The 21,031-nt window shown below is 36.5% G+C and overlaps 1 protein-coding gene across 2 annotated transcripts; it reads right to left on the bottom strand.

Moving 5' to 3' along the window:
- Window positions 1-567: 567 nt before the first annotated feature.
- LOC124157770 lies at window positions 568-20,962 on the bottom strand. 2 transcript variants are annotated; one of them, XM_046532774.1, is made up of 6 exons: window positions 20,620-20,962; window positions 20,035-20,550; window positions 19,826-19,912; window positions 15,200-15,467; window positions 10,359-11,363; window positions 568-1,377 (listed from the first exon to the last, which is right to left on the bottom strand). In XM_046532774.1, exons 1-6 carry the CDS (start codon window positions 20,656-20,658, stop codon window positions 1,316-1,318), a joined length of 1,977 nt encoding a protein of 658 aa, XP_046388730.1. In that variant the 5' UTR covers window positions 20,659-20,962; the 3' UTR covers window positions 568-1,315. The 2 variants fall into 2 exon arrangements, with proteins under 2 accessions (XP_046388730.1, XP_046388731.1); XM_046532775.1 differs by having other exon boundaries at window positions 20,767-20,961.
- Window positions 20,963-21,031: the final 69 nt, after the last annotated feature.

Genomic DNA, 21,031 nt, shown 5'->3' with positions numbered 1-21,031 from the left:
ATTCTTTTCTCTCATTCTCCCTTCACTACATCCTTTACAAAATATAATTAAGGGCCTAAGGTCTTTATAATAATTATAACTGACTAAAGCTCTTTATGACCCTTTGTGTTGGTAAATATGTATCAATAAATCTTGAACAAAGATATGCCCTGCAAAAGCCAATAAACTTAAATATCCCCAGACTTGAATTGTTTGTCTATGGTATGTATTTCTAATGTAGAAACCGGAACACCACACAAGGGAAAAATGGAAACGTTAAAATATTTTCTAAAACCCATTTATGAGCTGACACTATATTTTATCTTTGAGATAGTGACTTAAATCTGTCTTAGTCATAAAATAAAAATTCAGGCTAATTCTGAGACAGAGATATGAAAAAACTTCATTAAAATTTTTGTAGACATTTAAATATAACAATAATAGGGAAGGGCATTAAATGAATTTTTAACAAATTCAGTGTTTTACACAAAGTCTTAACTTTAAAATAAGCCATCAATCATAGCTCTACGAAAATTTGGTAGTGAAAAGAGGCACATTTTTTTAGGGAAAAATGTGAAAACATTAATATCTCATTAAACACAAATTTTATTTTTTGCAAAATATTTAGTTTGAGGTGGATATATCCCCATACAGAATTTTTTTCCCAAAACCTGAGACCATAAGGGACTAACGTCCGTTGAATTCAGATGAAATGGCCCATGGTAATGAAATTTTGCAACTTATTTACTCAAAAGATTTTTTGTTGAAAAGGCGAACATTGATTGGAGAAATAAAATCTATGGTGAAAACAAAGACTTTTTATTTTGGTGAGTTATCCAATAAGTCATAAATTCTGAAGCAATTTAATTTTTGAAGTACCAAACAAAAAACCTAAAAAAATACCACCATAACTTCATCATAATTGAGAAATGAAGTATGGTCCACCATCAAAGTTACTCAAAAATGATAATGAGGAAAAGTTAAAATTCAGTTTAAGTACCAGGTAAGTAAACTTTTACTGAAATTCAAATGAAACAGATAATCCTGAAATCAATCCTATCACTCAGTAACCTTGTTATTTAAATCTTATAAGCATGTATGGTTCACAGCAGACATTATTTATCGCTATTCCTGTTAATTTTTGAGCATGAAAATGTCAATTTTCATAATAATAACATTATGGTCTACAATTTACAAGGTCAAAATCTGTTAGAGAATCTGATAAAGAAAAGTAGCCAAAGGAAAAACATCAAAGATGAACAGTGAAACAGGAATTTCAAAAAACGTTCAGCAAAGAAAGTAAAAAAAATATTTGCTCACTCTTGAGAATCAGGTTTTACTGTTCCACATTGGGTCGGAAAACCACCTCTTCACAATCTATTCCCATGTGACAGAAACCTGTAGGTGTTCAGCCAACCATTGAAAGATGGCAAACACCAAGAAAAGGGAAACATTCAAATTCTAATGAAAAAGCTAATCTTGCTACAAACATAATCATAAAAATTGCAGACAATTATAAAAGCACAACTATGCCAAGAGAATCATATCACAATTTTGTATCTCAGCAGATACAAATTTACCACTGAATACTAAGGTCCCTGGTACCCAGGCAGATGAATCTCTCCCACATTATGCATCAGAATAATTTTGTAGCAAAAAAAGAAAGAATAAGGGAACATAGGTAGTAGTATATATGTAAAGGAAAAATTAGTTTCGAATGCCATTAAAATTTCAATTTAAATTAGAAATGCCTATGTAATGTAATTATGTATGTACCAACATAAGGTACAGACAAGTATGAGCAGCACACTCAAATTATATTGAAACATAAAAATGCTTGCATACGGTACATTTTTCGGAAACTCAGCCACTTAACTTAAGGGGATGTACACCAGGAGATTTAAAAAAATGTTCTGCACCATTTCCTGCACCACAACCAGCCTCATATTTCATTTCTTTTAAATTGGCGAATGACTAAGAACATTTTCCTATCTCTTTCATCTGCCAAATTCATAGCATGCATTGAGAATGGGATCATCATGGCATTACTGTGTATAACATATTACGTTCTATTTCAGCACACTTTGCATCACTGATGCCATTAACAAGGCCTATTTTTTTATTATTTAAGGCCTTACATGGTTCCACCACATTCATCTAGAGAATAAAAGGATGCCCACAATTCAATGCCAATTTTTACCTATTTCAGCATTAAAAGATGGGATGAAGTCTAGTCCAGATGAGACAACAGACATTTTACAAATATATCTAATTTTAGAGTTTACTAAGATAGGTGTGATAATGCATTTATCATCATCATCACTGGTCAGCAATCCTATGATTGGTTTGATGCATCTCTCCATTCAATTCTCCTCTCAGCTAATCTTTTCATACCGACGTATTTCTTCTCTTTCACAACCTTCCTTGCTTGTTCCATACATTTTGTTTAAGGTCTTCCTTTCCATTCTTGCCATCCACTTGTGCCTTGATGATTGTCTTCTACAGGCCATCATGTCTCAAGATGTGGCCGATAAGGTGTGAGTGACAATATCTATGTACCCTACCTTACAACAATTACACCACCTTGACTGCTAATTTCCGGGTTCTCCAGCCGCGTCTGTCGTTTATAGTTGACTACAGTTTCGGAAGCCATCCTGCTTCCGTCTTCAGGTCGAAGACGGAACCTGAAAACCTTCGACCTGAAGACGGAAGCAGGATGGCTTCCGAAACTGTAGTCAACTATAAACGACAGACGCGGCTGGAGAACCCGGAAATTAGCAGTCATCGTGAACGACGCCGCGGAAACCTACGCACTAATTACACCACCTTCTTTGGCCCATCTTTCCCTCTCCCCTTACTCCACATGAAACTCATACATGTAAGAAATAAACTATATATTTCTTTCCATTTACGTCTAATAAATATTCCATTCATCTTTAAATAATCTCAACCAATTATTCATGCTGCTAAGCACAGTAAAAACCATGACATGCAATTATTGTTTAGAATTTTTTATGGCCAACTAATGAATAAATGCAGCATCATCTAGATAAATACATGAGCCACAAAAAAAAACTAAAAAAATGAAGTTTCTTCACTTCAGATTGAGCTAAGAGGCGAAAGTCTTATTTGGTGAGTCACGACTCCCTCCACAAACGACTCACTCAGCACACACAGTGCAAGGTGAAGTCAGACAACCGGCACTCACGACTCCCTCCACACACAATATACTAGAAAGATTCTCCTGATTCATTTTCTGGGCATTTCTCTAAAGAATCTCATATGTTTGCTTATGTTCTCTCTCCTTTGTTCTCCATGCATCATGAATGAAAAAGGGTTGAAGATGCTCATGTAAAAGGCTTAGCCAACAGCAAATTCATGAAAATAATACAAGACAAAACTGAAAATTTGTTAAAACACAAACAACTAACATTAATCAAGGCAATTAATTAAGAATTGCTAACATGATCATGTAGTTTTGGAGAGAATATTTTGTTACAACACAATTTTACATTGTCGTCATCTCTAAGCACAGGGGACAGAATACATTTTCATCTTCCATGAAAGATTCACAGTATTGTATCGGCAGAAATAGTTTGTAAGTTTAATCACCTTTTAAGCATTGTGACTATGCATTTGAGATTGATTTGAAACCAAATTTTCAAATTATGATCTAGGAAATGTTGTATTTTAAATGTTTGTTCAGAAATCCCCCACCTTCCTCTCTTCCGCTGCCCTCTTCCCCTCAACCCAGAAATGCTTTGCTGAGTCGCACTGTGCGAGTGGCTCTCTGGAGTGTGCTGTGAGTGGTGAGGCAGCTCCACAAAAAGAGTATTAATGCCATCACTAGTCACTTATTCTCCCTACAGATATTTTCAGAGTATAGCAATACACAGGCTGAAGTAATTTGAATATACTGGAGCAATAAAATATTTTTACTAAAGAATTGAAAGGCGAGTTTTGAGATATCCATGATCAAAGCTCAAATTTAATGATCTTAGGTTTGATAATTCACATAAAAAGAATATGCTGCATAGCAGTTTACGACTCTATTTATTACCTTTTCAAAATATAGGTTTAAATGCTGAATCTAGTACACCCATAGAAAATGAAGGTGAAGATGTTTACCAAGAGATAATACATACTCAAATTTAAAAAAAAATTACCAAATTAGGTGCACTGTAATTTCCTCTTTAATTGCCGTAAAACCTTGCAAATTGGTATTTTTTTTATCACCTACAAGGGTCACTATACATGTTGAAATTTAAAAAAAGATTCATATTAGATTAGGAGTTTTTAAACACAGGGAGAGCATCAATAAATTCTTCTTTAAAAAGGAATCAGATTGGTTCATGTTGAGTGGCATTTTTAAATCACATGGAATAACAAAATGATATTTTTAAGAGGTTCATAGGATAAGTTTAACTATTGTTGGAACCAACATCTTCTTAATGCCTGCCTTTGCCAGATGTGCTGTCCATTTTCTCACACTGACCAAATGAGAAGGATTTTTTTAATACTATGCACTCTTGAGCCAAGGAGCTTTTTCATTAAGAAATGCGTCACTACCACAAATATGTACCTCTTAAACCTTTTGGGGCCAGAGGTCAGCCCCTTGAGGAGATGAAGTTCAACCTACAAAAATGAGGCAAGTGCATCTGTTGTTTTCTTACCCAAATACCATAATTCTTCCATTCAGGGTGTGAATTATATCCTTCCAAAATGGTGGATGTTTCTCTGCAAACATATACCCTAATCACACTGACTCTTGAGATATGCATTCTTGTTTGCCTTCGGTATTGAGTTCTCCACCTCATTAACCTCTCTACAAACACATACACACAAATATGTACATCTGACTCTTAAGGCTAATCATATTCATTTTTTCATTAAAGCCTGCCATAGAGTTAACAGCAATGAAAGGGTGAAAAAGGGTCAAGACAAAGTTTAAGAGTGAGGCTCACCATTAACTTGCTTTCACCCCTGAAGTTGCACCTTGGAGTCATTTCCACTGTAGAATAACATGTATTTCAGGCACATCAACTTGGTTGCCAAAGCAGTGCCTTTTGGCAACAAGCTTGTTGTGCCTAAACTTAACATGGACAAAACCCACTTTGAAACATGCACCCCAGTGAAGAACCTTCCCCTCACACCACGTGACTTTCCCCACCCCGTTGCCGAAATTCCCCTCACACCACGTGGCCTAGCGGAGTGCCCTCATTAGCTGGAGGGTGGCCAGGATCGGGTATAAAACGCGGTGCCCGATACCGTGGAAGGCAGTTGAGGAGGAGGTGGCCTTAGGGTACGGAAGCCGAGTGAGTTTCTCTAAGGACATTCTACCCCTCTTGGCATTGACGATTCGTCCCCTCACCCAGCCAGAAGCTGCGGAGGTCTCATGAGGAACGGATCTGCCCTCCAATACCACAAGGAGTGTGCACGCTGTCCCAGGGGGTCCCTTCCCCGGACACCACCATATCTGGGAGCCGCCCGCATGAGTTCATCGCCTGCGGAAGCAGACGGAGCATGGGGTCACTGATGCCGCCATATCGCTTGCAGCTCTTGGACCCACTGCCAATGCCAGAACCCCTGCCAGAGCTGTCGTGGATCCACGGAGATCCCCAGAGAGGCCATTCCGAACAGATCCAGACCCAGCCCCACAGAAGCAGTAGCCGCGGACCTCGCCTGCCCTGGCAGGTGGCCCCCTGTAACTTTCTACCTCTGAAACCAATAAATGCACCCCCTGGGTATTTTAAAATTCCCATCAAGGTGTTTCTTTACTCCTCGCCATGATTACCCAATCCCGGGTCTCCCTCTCAACCCAGGAGGTCGCTGGAGCCGCGACAAGCTTTTACCTGTCCCTAAATAAGAAGGTTAGTTTACTGCAGCCAGTCAGAGAGGTTCTACACCAGATGAAGGAGAAACAAGTTGAAATAAAAACTGGCTGCGGTAATATTTAGAGCATTTTTTTCCAGAAAAAGTTTTGTATTTGCTCCATACTTTCTCGACAATTTCTGAATCATTCAGCACTCTAAACTATTAAGTTTCATCCACATACAATAACAGTTGCCAAGTTATTAGTATTACACGTAACTCACTGTCAAACATGCTTCTGACAATAGAGATAAATTCTGCAACAAAAACCGAACATTCTTTCATAAATATTGTAAATACTTATGTCACCCAGTTAATTTGCAGCTGTAGAACCAATCGATGCTATATATATCTGAACTTTTAGAAATAAAAATTCACCCGCCAGGGGAAAGACAGCCTTTGCCATCAATGTCACTTCTCTTGTCATTTCCACAGCTGCAGGCAGTCTGTCCCTTGTAATGCTTTCCATGATGTTCCCTTCCATTAAACCTAGGCTTCAATATCCTAATCAGTTAACATAATTCAAATGAATTAATGCAGACTTGAACATTTTTACATGTCATCTTCTTTATAACAGCTTGACCAACGTGTGGGCCATGTAACAATGGTCTATCTGCTGCAGTGACCCATGCACCAATGGCACACACTTCAGCATATGAAAATTATAAGCTTTGACTTTCATGTCAGCATACTTGAGGCTGTAATTTTCCCATTCATATACTGAGAGTCAATTGCAGGTGTAAAGTATCCATCAAACAACATTCGTCATCCATATGCCTCAAAAATTACTCAGCCAAATAATTGTGCCTATTTTCACAATTTTGATAAAACATTGATATAATGAATAAAGCAAAATGCAATTTGTTTCCTAACTTCAAAGAATGAATTTTTACACAGTTAATATGAGAAAAAATAACCAAGAAGCACATTACCAACCGCATGTTACACACCTACAAGTCCACAGCCAACTTATTAATTTATTCACTCTTTAAAAGATAAAATAATTAATTGAGGGAGACCTAATAACCTTTAACATTTTTTCAGTAGTCACTCAACTCTTCACTTACAAAGAAACCATGTTTTTTCCTACCCTTATTTAAACTGGATAAAGATACATGAATTTACTACACAATTCCCACACTTAATCACTAGCAACCTTTAAATCAATAAAATGATCATCACATGCTAGAAGAGTAACATAGTGGCCTTAAGGGCACATGCCCCTCTTCACACATAAAAAACAGACAAGATTTTTAGAATGGTTATCATTGCATCCGTTTTATTTTATATATTACATAACCTAAATCAATTAATTTCATATTATTAACTTTCATATTAAAATAAAGAGAATATTTCATACACACAAAGTTTTTAATTTCAAATATGAGAAGACTGTTTCCCTGTCATACTTATTTTATGGAATAGTAATCCTTATGGGAGATAAAAATGTGATGTGATGTCATAAAACATTAACCTTAAAACGAAGACAGTAAACTCTTGATAAAAAAAGAACTTTAACAGTTACGGAACACCACCTGGAGGAAATTTATGGGATAGGATATTGAAGTTATCAAAGGTCTACCCCATGAGAGGTAGTCAGGAATAATACCACTTAACTTTCACAGCAATCATTCGATTTTTGAAGACTTAAATTTCTCTGCCTTTCCAGGTTTTCCAGAAGAGAGGCTACCCTTTGTAAGCAGCCATCTGGTCAGACACATCAAATCCCTTTTTGGGGCATTGTATGATAGCACAAAACCTTGCTCTTTCCTCATTCTTTATCACGCAATTTCCTTAAGCGGGCAATTTTTATGTCAGGGTTTGTGTTTAGCAGCTCATTCGGTTTTCGTGTTGTCATTTCATCATTTAGTTTGGCCAAACATTTCGTTTGTACATGAAACTTCCGAAGTATTTTCTTGCTGGTCATTTCCCAATTTACCAAAAATATCAATCCTCTATCTCAAAGATTTTCAGTATGAAGCAAGCTTACGCAAAAATTTTCCACACCAAGAATTGTCTCCATGATTCCTTTTATGAGCTCAAGCACACTAAGGTAGCCCACACCCCACTCCAAGACCTTGATTCATCTCATACCAGCATTAATCTTTGGGCTCTTAACCTACACTTCAGGTGTACGTTATGATAAACCTTATCTGTAGTATGTATTCATAAGATTAACCATAGAGATTCAGCCCGAAAATTTTCCTCCCTCTCGAATGAATCCTGGAAAACTTGATCCCTATAAATATTCACATTGGGAATCAACTTTACTTTTAATTTGGCCATAAGAAAGTCCAACAATGGCTGCATTTTGACACTTGATTTCCATATCTTGTTTTTTTACTAATGCTTAAGTGGAAGCGGGTAAGTGGCCCCTACCCAGGGCATGGTTGTGTTTGATAGTCGTTGTTTCATGTTATTTCACCAGTTGAGTCAGATCTTAGAATTTTTCTCGCCGTATCAGTTGCAGAAATGATTCTCGGGTTCTCCATCAGGTAATTGACTGCATGTCTCCAGACGTTTCAAAGAACGACTTGTACTTCATCCTTAGGGGGTGTTCTGGATAGATGGAGGATGAAGAACAAGTAGTTCTTCAAAATGTTAGGCGAAGTCAATTACCCAATAGAGAACCAATTAATTCTTCCTGCAAGCTGCCATGTATTTGTATGCTTTTCGATTATTTAGTACATACACTTTTTAATGTTTTTATGAACAATATTATGCTGATTTAACATAAGAAAAAGGCTGACAATAAAACCAGCTCCAAAAGTTAAATGAGGTGGGAATTTTTAAATAGCTAAGTTCATCTTTGAGACAGTGTGTGTGTGTGTAACACACCAAAAAGCATAAAAATTGGGCTTTCAAATAGGCTTCGTTGAGGTGAGTTTCAATGCAACTAACAAAGGGCAAAAGTCTAGAGTGACCTATTAAAAAATATATTGCACACATCAACACACCATCAAAATAAACAAAATGCAAAGCTAATTTCAACTTATTTGTATTTCCAAGCATTCTAAAGGATGAAATGGTTATGTATGCGCACGCACACAGTAAAATAAAATACATTCCAACCTGTATGACCAACATATACTCACAGCCACAGAACACAACTTTATAATACACTCCACAAGTTTCAAATGATTTTGAGTGACTGGCAAACTTAAAGTCAAGACTGTAAACAGTTGAGGAGGCAAGCATAGTAAAAGTTACACTAGCTCCAGATTTAGAAATTCAAGGCATAAAAATAGGACATTCACACGATTAATGCAAATGAAGGCACCATGAACAGTGACAATAGTAAATTACTAAAGGGTTAAAATATCTCATATCTGAACACATAGGGGTCACTAAATAATGCCTTCTTTCACAAAAATGATTAGCTTTTCCTATTCAAAATAGAAGGACAGTCTCTCACCATCCATTTCTTCAAGTCAATTTGGATGGCAATAACAGAACTTAATTATAGACAAATACTTCCAAAAATACCGTTCATATAATATCTACAGCGAAGGAAATAAAAAAACCTACACGGCAACTTCTAGAAGACTGATTAAGTAAAAAGTAAACAGAGATTGAAGAAATAGAAACTGTTTTTAGTAAGCTCTCCAACATTTAATAACCAAGAGAAAAAATACTGGAAGACATGAAAGAATGTGGCACTACTTTGATTTATATAATGGCACTTGCTGCTTCAGGTTTTGAATTCAGAATATTTTTCTAGAATTTTGATCTAAACTGAGCTGCTTCATTGATGCGGCTCATAAAAATACATTTCAGAAGCAGCTGCAGGGTTGAAACAATGCAAAATGTTGGAGAATGGCACAAATTGATAGGTTTTTAATGCAAGCAACCCAATCTTAAGCATCTATTTTGGAAATTTTAGAATTTTATGGCCTCACAACATTAATGAGCCTCTATGAGGTTTCAGGCATCTACAATTTGGAGTTCAATTCTGCCAGCAAAAAGAACTCCACAAACTACCGCTTTACATATGTATATCATTTGGCATTTTAGAAAAAAATGGCACTTACGTTAGCAACACATAAAACACAACAAAATTCAAAGAAGAAAATAAAAAAAATAGGTCACAAATTCAAAATGAAAACTGAAAGAGAGAAAAAAATAGTTCACGAAACAAGAATTTTCAAAAATTATTGAACTTTTCTAAAATCGAATTTTTCTCAAAAACCAAACTCAAGAAATGAAATTACTTTTTTAATCGAGTCAGTCACTTGAGCTTCAATCAGTCACCATATATGTTACAAAAACATATATCACTGTAAGATTGAAGGCTTTATGTGACATGCAACTAAATGAAAACATATTTAGCTGTGCCCATCAGCAATATCGGACATTTCTGTACATTTTAATCCACATATTTCATTCAAATAGGCAAATTTTGATACCTTAAGTAAAATAAAATTCATAGATTACTCAAAAGACACTTATGAATTATCATTTAATGCTTTAAAAGTCATCTTCATCAAAAAGTAAATCAGTATCAATACCTCCAAGTATAGAGTCCAACTCTGCCTCCTCAATTGCTTGGTTCTTCCTGCACTCAGCGCTTACAATATCAGTCATTCCCTTCCTCTCAAAGAATGAAGAAGTAGGACTCATTGAAATGGCTTTTTCACAATTGGAAGGGATGGATGGCCCAACAGAGATGTCCATGGCCGTTGACCCTTCAGGACTGCTTAGTGAAAGATTTGGAGAGGATGCACCTGTGCAACCAGAATTATACGGACCAGCTGGAGACCCCACATGGCCAGTAGAAAATTTATTCAAAAAAGGTTGTTTCGGGACAAATCCTCCCATAGCCTGTGCACTGTTGACAGATGACTTCCATGCTGGAAACTTGGGAGTAAAATGTGACGAGGTGGGTGTGTGAATGGATGTGGGAGGAGAACTTGAACATTGGACATCCATGGACACAGAATTTACAGAGGGATTCCATGAGCTGCTTTGTGCTGGACTAGATGCAAAAACAGAGTTGCTCGGAATACTTGGGCTCCGAGGGGTGGATGAAAAGACTTGGCCTTGCACAGGGCTTGAGATCCTGTGAGAGTTGAAACGTGACACGACCGATGGATTTGGGTAGGGTGTGGAACGTGATGAGTTGCTCATGTTGGAATGGGGTCGCGTACCTAAGGGGCTGGAGCTGTACAATGATGGCGAGGAGGATATAGAAGTGCTAACTGTCACCTGACTAATGTTCTGCATATCCTGCAAGTTTTTCTTCACTTCACTCATATCTAAGGGTCTAATCTTCGTTATTTTAATCTCACTGGTAGACATTTCATCTCCTTTCCTAAAGGTGTATGGTCCATTTTCCATTTTTGCAGAACTGTATATACTAAGGAGGTTGTTCTCGGTAATGTTGAGGTAGTGCCTGCGAGCTGCAGCACCTGCTGATAGGACTCCAACTTGGCGTAAGGCCAAAGCAGCCCCGGGGTGGAGGAGGTATCCATGGCGCTCCCAAACTTCTCGATGGAGGGTGCCCCCCATTTCCCCTGAAAATTTGAAAGGATAATGATAATAACTAACCTCCTAAGCAAATTCCAGGTTGAATCAGTGACCCGCTCACTGAACAAAATTCATTAAAATTTGTGGGGCAACAATGTAATAGCCAAATGGAAAGAATGAAAGGAAATCTTACAAAACAGAAATTAAACTAAAATAAAAAGTCGCTCCCTCACCACCAATATAAGATGCATGCTTAAATATTGAAGTAAGCTGCCAAAGAAAGGTTTAAGATATTGTTAATTAATGAGTCAAGTTTCCAGCCTGACTCAGTCATGGACTTCACTTGAATGAAATATGGCATAAGAAGTGGTTCCAGGAATTCCACCAGGTAAGTTGATTAGCATTCTCGACATTTTGATGGCTACCTTAGCCATTATCCTCATAGTATTGAGTTCCTCAAAAATGTAGGCCATCAGCACTTCTGCAATACCTGACCAACTTACCTTGTGGAATTTACCAAATACTTCTGGGAAATCACTGTAAGCCAGGAAAGCATAAAGCCTTACACAAAGAGGTAGTGTTTGCTGGCCAGTAGATGGCTTTCCAGTATCCTCATGACAAATACTGACTCATAATTCTACAATAAGTGAATAAAGTGGGAAACAGTGGCTGACAATGACTATTTATGACCTACATAAAAATTAATGCATTTTCAAGGAACAAACCTATCATTTTGATGGGTATCAGGAAAATTATCTTTGAAGGACTGCTGAAAAGGAATAATGGCATAGGAAAGCCTAGGATGAGATAAAAGGAGCAGGTGATGAAGTATGTAACACAGAAGAATTATGTAAAGGTTAAAATATTAGCCAATAGGGGAACTAAATGGAGAGATGTGTCAAACAAATATTCAGATTGCTGACCATTGGTGATGATACACTACACTCAAAGTAAAATTCTCACTAAATCAGAACTCCAATATTACCAGCAAGGGCGTACCGAGGATCAAAACTAGGTGGGGTGGGGGGAGGCAAGCCATGGTTGTTCAAGTTGTAGGTAAGATTTAAGCATGGAAAAGGTGAATGAAATCAACCTTTTGAGGAAACTGTAACAGCTCTTCATTAGATTTAAAATTATTTGCTTGAAAAATTATTATTTTCGCTTCTAGGGGGGGTAGCTGCCCCCTCCTCCCCCTTGCTAGGTACGCCCATGATTACCAGGCAGATAATCAAAGGAATTACTTCAATTGCACTTTCATTCTAGTTCCTCAAGTTTTCCAAATTTTTTAAAACTCTGGTAAGATTAGTTATTATAATAGATGAGGAATTCGTGAACAACTGTACTCGGAATTCAAGCCTGAAATTTCAAGGAAAGGGGGTGGGGTAAACTGTTGTCTTCCTATACGGTCATGGTGCCACCTTAATGGTATGCCAGGGAAGCACTGACCCATGGAGTACACTCAGTCACAATTGAACCAAGGGACACTTGGCTAGGTTAATTATGCAAGGGTTTTAAGTTCAAATCTGTTCTAAGTTCTGGGGTAAAGCCTTCTGACAACCCCCCAAACATGAAAAACATCAAACTGCTAGGTGGCTCAGAGAATATGGACTGGCCCCTAAACTGAGTTCTCAAAATTCATAACCTGTGACTTTGTCTTGGGTGAGCTGAACCCTCACCTACCCAAACTAACCTCGAAGTTGAAGCACTGAGTGATTGAATCTCTCACAATGTTCAACCCTCAAAGGATAACTAACTCTTGAATTCCTCCAGTAGCCATCGTGCTGTGATATACAGCAGACTCTCGTAAATACAAACAACGTTATTCTGAAATTCTCGTTTTTACGAAGGAAATTGTTGGTCCTGACAAATAGGCTAATCCAATCTATAGTAAAAGAAACATTATTACAAAACTTTTGCTATCACGAAATTGCAAACTTCTTTGTTTGTTATTTTGATGTAAAAATTTAAAGGTATTAAGAGAGTGTGTTCAAAAATTCCATAAAGTTATGCCTCTTGAATTGCCTTTTTATTTATAGAGGACAGTACAAGAGGAATTCCAACATAAACACCAAGAGTTTCACCCAATGGAATCATAGTTTTTTTAAAACTTTTATTTACGTTTTCTGCATATTTACAAAAGAAATTACATAATGTGAGGAATTTTACTAATTTATTATTAAACATAAGTAAATAAAAATAAACTGAGCAAAATGTAAGTGTTTAGTATGTATATTTCGCTCTTATGGAACATAACCCCTAATAAGTATGGAACTCAAAGGTTTGACTTTCGTACATGTTTTCAGGAACCCATTGTGTGCGAAAGTCGGGGACTGCCTATACTTCATAATCCACATGGTGTCATATAATAAACTTCAATTCTGTGGAATCATGGTGACCCACTTATTCCGCTCGTAAATAGGCTGAAAATTTGATTTACGAACTCCTAGAGATAGGAATTTCATTAAAGAAATGAAAATTTTATTAGAAATTTAAGAGGCACCCGAAATTTCAAAATTGGCAGCTTTGGAGTTGGCCGATACGATGTGGTTTGGCTTATAGGAACTCACACTTTGAGTACAGTCTGAACAAAGTATCAATTAATCCGTTGTATAGTCAAGAAGTGTTCAGTGTTTTGCCCATTCCTTCTTCCAAGGACAGCATATTTATTTCGACTCCAGACGCGTCACCTTTCAAGCTAGATCAGTTCATCACAATTGTGAGTTAACGAATTCTAAAGAAGTGTTGTATTCAGCACAATACCACACTTTTCGATTTGCATAGGTTTATCAACTTACAAACAAGGTCTTGGAATGCATCTCGTTCATATATCAAGTATTTACTTTATTTGATCATAATATAATCGCATATATCATACCTACACATGACTCTGGAGCTATTCCGTAGCACAACGGAAATTGAAGAGACAAGGAATTTAGGCAAGGTATATTTTTTTTCAATGATATCTAAAAGAAACGATCTTACAAAGTTTGTTATTATGAATATTTGGTTTTTCGGCCCCGTGAACTTCATGATAACAAGAGTTTACTGTAATACACTAAGCCAAATATGGCCTCCAATATCATCGCCTAGCCCGAATAATGGCACAACTACCACTAGCAGTAGTAGCAAAGTCGCCCTTAATTAGCTGCCTTCATGCACAGACTCTTTTATGTAAATGGCAGCGTGGTTCAGCGACATGGCCAATTAATTGTCTAATCAAGACTTAGGAAATCTCACTCCCTAGTGGCAAGATTATTTTTTGCCAAGGACAGTACTTAGTTATAAAATTGGAAGAAAAGTATTCCAGAGTTCCATATCTAAACTCGGGTGACAGAACTTTGCAACAGATAGTAAGTTGCACAAATAAAAATACATATTTATAAATGAAAAGGCTCCTGTGCAAGAAGCTGTACTAATCATTCCCAGGGTTAAAAACTATGAGTTCTTTGTCTCTAATAGCCATTCATGATTAAAACAAATTTTAATCAAAATCTGCACATTTAGAACAACGCTAATACATTTTTAACTGATGTTTGGATTTTCAAAATTTCTTTTCCATTCCACAACAAAATTAATTCCCCGAAACTACTTCTTTAGAAAAAGATTAGAGATTTTCTGGGAAAGAAACCCAGTTAAAGATGGACTGTTTACATTAATAGTAGGGTTTAAAACCAGTTAAACTCAGCAACCAATATGAACCCATGCTAAAAAATCACATAAAAACAATTTATTGCCGTACGGTAAGTTGATATGGATTCACTTTTTCAAGATACCCCACCATAGAAAAATTACCTTAGCACAAAATCTCAAGGAAAAGGTCTTAGGCTCAACTGATAAGTAAAAAGCTTTGATGGGTATCAACAGGTCAAATCATGCAGCTTACCAGTTGGATCTCGGAGAATTACGCATGGATCTGGAGAAGAACAATCCAATGCGTGAATGGCTACAGCCAGAAAAGGAACTTTGTGTGCAGGAAGTTGGCGAGCAGTGGCTTTCTGTCGAGCCCACTTCAGGCATATTTTTGAGAGAGGGTTCCGACTTGAATCCGCTGAATTCAAATTGAAATCCTGCCGCAGAGATGCCCATGGACTATTATTTCCAAAAAGGGATCCCACAGCACATGGCTGCAGTAAGTTTGATTCAGATTCATCCTGAAAAAGATTAAATTAATAGTAATGCACAATCGGATAATTGAATATTTTTAAAGACAAACAGAAGCTTATTCCCTATGACCAAACACAGTGATGCAATAAAATGACCTTAACTCCAAAACATGAAAATCACCAACTACAGAGAGAACTTAAAAAATATTTGGTGCTACTAACAAAACTCAACTCAGATAACAATTCCATTCATCAGTATCAATACCTTTAGATTAATGCCACCAACCATCAGGCAACCTGAGCTTTAAGGCTTAAATCTTAAAGTAATGATTGCAGTCATCTTTAAACTACATTAATTTCACATATATAACTTTACCATTATCCATAGAATTGAATGTTTGGTTATTTCTTTAGTTGTACCCTAGGATAAAGTAGTGAGTGGAAAACAGTAAAAGTAAAGTTATTTATGTGAAATTTAAATATGTATTGAGTTATTTCACCAAGTTATATTACTAATGATTCATATACAGTAAAACCTCTATGTAGTGAACCTCTTTATCTTGTAGAACCTCCACTTATCATACCAAGGACACACTCCCAAGATGACCTAACTACCTCCGCAAATCATACCGAGACAACTAAATGCAGCCGCGATTACATGCATGGAATCAAATTTTCAGCGGTAAATGTTTCACCCGTATTTTTTTTCTTATAGACCTTAATTATGTTGTAATTTTCACGCTAATCATAAGTTGTGACCATTTTGTTCCATATGAGAGCATACCTAACAGTAAATAAGAAAAAAGGTATGCAACTATCCTAATCATTTTAAGTGACTGTTGAATTAAGAGAGATCACATCGTTTTCTCTCAAATCATGGTAAAAATCACTAGATAGTGCTCGCTTTCTGTAATTATTAAATAATAAATACATGTTCACTAATGCATGCATGTTTGTTTAAATGCATAAATATAATGGTTTAAAAGGCAGCGCCTTCATTTCCAAAGGATATGAAAAAATAGTGCCTATCACTGAAACCTCTCTATATAGTGAACCTCCATACATCAAATTGCCCTCCATTACGATGTAAAGAGGTTTTACTGTAATTATGTTAAGCTTTCTAGATGCTTAAGTTAACTTCTAAAATATACCATCTACAATGTAACATTCAATATGCATACCGCATCTTTAATTCCACACATTTCATGTGAGCCATTGGCCTTACGTATGCACTCATGTATTTGCCATTTGACATTATAAACTAATAAAATCCCACGAGAAATTTTTGCAACAGGTGCTGAGATGTATGAAATCCTTAATGCAGAGCTAACCTGGATTTATATACTATTTTGTACCATTTTATTGAACTTAAATCAGTATATTTCGAGTGTCATCATTTCCATCTGTTTCAATGGCTTACTTGAGTATTGAGTAAGGATTATCATCCACATTCAAAAAAATACTGATTATGATGGTAATGCTTTTTGAGGTATTCAGGGTTACTTTTCATCCTTTCTAATGCTCAAGTAACTTATCACTAATCTGAGGGCATTTGGGGACTAAACATGAAGAAATGGGCAGCCTAAATAGGCACTCAAAAATATTGCATTTCAGACAATTCTGTTGGTTTTTCAGGCTTTCAAGGGACTACTCAATCAGAATTTATATTATTTTGGGCTGCGGAATCTAGGGTTTGTTCACAAAAGTTCAAGTTGCAACATTGGAAAAAATGGTCAAAACTTGTTACACAATGTTTCTGCTGTGAACCAGCATCTATACACTTTTAAGACATTGTATTATTGATTGGAATATATAATAAACGAAATTACCGAAAATATTTTCACAAAAATTTTCTTTCCACAAACTGTTAGGCTCCAACACCATTTGATAAAGAGGCATTTTTGCCAGTGCCCAAAAAAACAGATTTTCTCCAGGATTAACTAAACAAGTCAATAAAGATGCGTTTTTCATTTTTATATGTTAATCTTAAGTAATTTCAGCACTGAATTTAAAATGAATACTTTTGTTCTTCACATATCGATAACTGAGCCTAGATTTTATGGAAAATAGTAGTAGTAACTCAAATAGGGTTGTTACAATGCACCTCAATTCTACAACATTTAAAAAATTCACCTTCAATAAGGCAAAAGGTATGATTTAGTTAATCTTGTTCAACCCAAATATGCATCACTTCTCCCACAGAAACTGCACAAAAAACACTTCCCTTTGTTCCGCAAAGCAAAGCATTGCATGAGAAATCTCTGATGCTTGAATGCAAAAACAAGGAATCTCTCCGCACCCCCTTTTCTAGCCTAAGATAATAGATATTGATTTCAGATTGGCCCATAATAATCTTGAAATTGAGCGATATATAAAGGAAAAAGACCAGAGAGAGATCAATCAGAACAAGGAATCCAATTCTCTGAATAGCTTGCCAAAACCTATATAAATGTCTTGTTGCTCCAGACACACAGATTTAGGTCATCTTCCTTTGCACATTTGCACGGTAGTACCTACCTTCTTGAATGTGGTTTTCCAGAATTCAGATAAAAAATTTATGAGTTTTATAACTCAATACCTTGCTTTTGTAAGAGGTGGCTGTCATATTCCTCGTCTCATTTCCGTTCCTATCCAAACTCAGCTCTTCCTCCTTCCTTTTCATTCCCAACCACCCAACCCCTTACAATGTACGGAAAGACATGCTGTGAATAGGATCTTGCCATGCACGTGATCCAATAACGGAAGCACTGACGAGAGAAGGATGACAGCTCCTTGGGGCAGTTGGCGTGGGTACGTGAATAGAGTAACAATAGGAGTGTGATTGTTCTGACATGAGAGTTCTTCCATTTTATGCTTGACTTTCCCAATACTCTTTCGGACGAAAAGGACGAGAGAGCCATGGTGACTTACACTTTGCTGAACTAGGTATGATGTTTAATTTCAGTTTTCATTGTAGATCAGTTTTGAAACTGGGCTAATGTAAATGAAAAACATGACAGCTAATTTTTCTTTAAATGAGGATTTAACGACATGGTATTATCATGGTTGAATGTAAAATCACATTCTGGGAAGAAAAACTATTTTTTTGAAAATCTGGGTTCTTTTAGAGTTCCTGACATACTGAGATGGATCCCAAGCAAACCATGCAACAGACAGTCGGAAGCATTGTGTGGTAGGAGCATGAGTGGTAGAAGTAAACATTGAAACATAGAATCAAATTGTAATTATGTTATAAGATTTGCTACTACCAATAGTTAAAAAGGGAGAATGATATTCAATTGCAGATATATACCAAATAGTAATTTATGCTACTAATTTTCAGCAATTTCATCAAAAATTAAGGGTTCAATCAATTACACCCTTCATACTTTCCCATCACTTACCTAACCTATGAAGGAATAGTTGAATAAGACAAATCATGAACAAATAATCAAAAGAAAATGCATGTTGAGTCATTGTTCTTTACAATGAATAGCCAACTTAAAATCTGCAACTTAAACAATTATAAACTATAAAAAAACTATAAAAAGGATATTAAAGAAAAAAAAGATTCAGAAGATGGCTTTTCGAAGCTGCTTCTTGAATGATCTGATGGGCAGTGAAAGATCCAGGGAATGGTGAGTAGTCGAAATGGTATTGAAAGAGGTAGGGAGTCTGTAAAAAAGTGATCTCTGAGAGAGAGAAAGATGGAATTTAGGTTGGTGTAGTAGGTGGTTATTACGGAAGGAGCGGGTGGGAATGTGGAGTGAAAAGAAAGGCAGTATTTCTGAGGACCGGAACTTGCCAGTTAAGGCATTTTAAATTTTTAAAGTTTAATCTGTAAGTAACAAAAACAGACATGATGGAAGGAATGGGTCATTTTTGGTCACAGTATTGAATAACTAGGTTTTTCATCATAAACAAAAATACGCCTATGCAAGGCTTGTTTAGTTAGCTCTGGTTGAAAATGGTTTGTTCTGAGTCAGAAATAAAATGCAGATTTACGCATGGAGTCTCACCAGTTTGTCATATAAAAACGGACAAAAGTTGTGGGTAATGATAAGTTCTTCATTTGCCAGATTTGATCAGACGATAGATCTAAAAATGTCACACTTGCCGTGAAAAACATTTCAAATTTTTTTTGCATTACGCATTAATGAATGGCAATATGCTTACAGGTAGTTAATACTAGAAAAATCAGGACAGGGATGAGAAATTTAAATCCTATTATCCATATTGTTGCCCAAATTGAATAAACATTAATCAACATGCATGCTGATATGAAAAACAGTATAAGAATCTATTTTGATTATCAGACCTTTGCATGCAAACAAAACATAGTGGAGATGATATTATACTTAAAGCTATGAGTAGATAGTAACCATTTCAATATCACAAAACTATTTCAATAAATTGGCTGGACTTACCAGGTTATCACTGCTCGTGTATAAACACCTTCTCTCAATGCCTTCAGCAGGCAGCTGACTCAAATCTGGGTAGCACTTCTTTTTATCCTAAAAACCAAAGTAAAATGAATTGATCGCTAGCTAGAGCAGAAAGTGTATTTAAACGATAACACGAAGCTACCAATTTACAGTAAAACTTCCTTAACTTAAGTTTATTCAACTGCACTAACCAATTCCGGCAATAACCCAGCAGGCCCTGGGAATCGCCTTTTCCTTCCATTGGATGAGTTGCCAAAATCTAGTTGATAAAAGTTACCTGACTGGCCGGTAGGCGACTTATTAATGGCTTTAAGAGATTCTGTGGAACCGCCGGTGATGCGGCCGAAGATGTCCCTTTCAATTTTGTGAGGAACAGAATTATCAGAAGACGCATTCTTAAACGAAAACGTAGAGCTCTTAGATGCCGATGACACATTATCTCCGGACCAAATTTCATGAAACCCTGGTTCAGTTGGTAACAGTCGGCCGTCAGCATCACCAAGAAACTTGGCTCTTTTCGATACAGGAGACGAATTAGAGCCTGACGAATGCCTGTGAGGACTTCTTTCGATCATTGTGCTCTTTTTGCCATTTTCACTACCCGTAATTGGGATATCCCGATTATTGCTTCCTGATTTTTTCACATCTAGAGGACTCTGATTTCCTCTTTGAGGACCCGTAAGTTGAAAAATATCATCCAGAAATTCCTGAAAAAAAGTAATTGTTTAAATCTCCGCCATAAAATTTCAATATCGTACTCAACACACCACACCTACTTCGGAAAGATCAAACTCCTCATCCTCTGATTGAAACATAATGCTTCGAAAAATAACTATATCAAGTTTTCATCACATGATTACAGTGTCAGACTCAATAGAGAAGAAATATATATACATAAAGGCCACACAATAATCCATATTTACAATTGGCGCAAACTACGGCAAATCGTCGACAAACCATGCAGATGGAGCTATTTTCGAAGTTTCTCCCATTTTCAATTGAGCATCGTAATGCGCGAGTAGGCGGGAAAATAAAATTTTCTCAGTAAGGTTTTAGGAAGTATGTGACGATTGACGATAGCGTAATTTCTCTTTCGCTATCATTTTCAGTTTAAAATGGAACTAGCTTTATAATAATAAAAATTTCAGTCATCGTTGCTGAAAATTTAATTTTAATTGTCATTAACTG

This window comes from Ischnura elegans, chromosome 4 (genome assembly GCF_921293095.1).
Source record: "Ischnura elegans chromosome 4, ioIscEleg1.1, whole genome shotgun sequence".
Classification (NCBI taxonomy): domain Eukaryota; kingdom Metazoa; phylum Arthropoda; class Insecta; order Odonata; family Coenagrionidae; genus Ischnura; species Ischnura elegans.
This window is presented reverse-complemented; position numbering and strand designations above follow the sequence as displayed.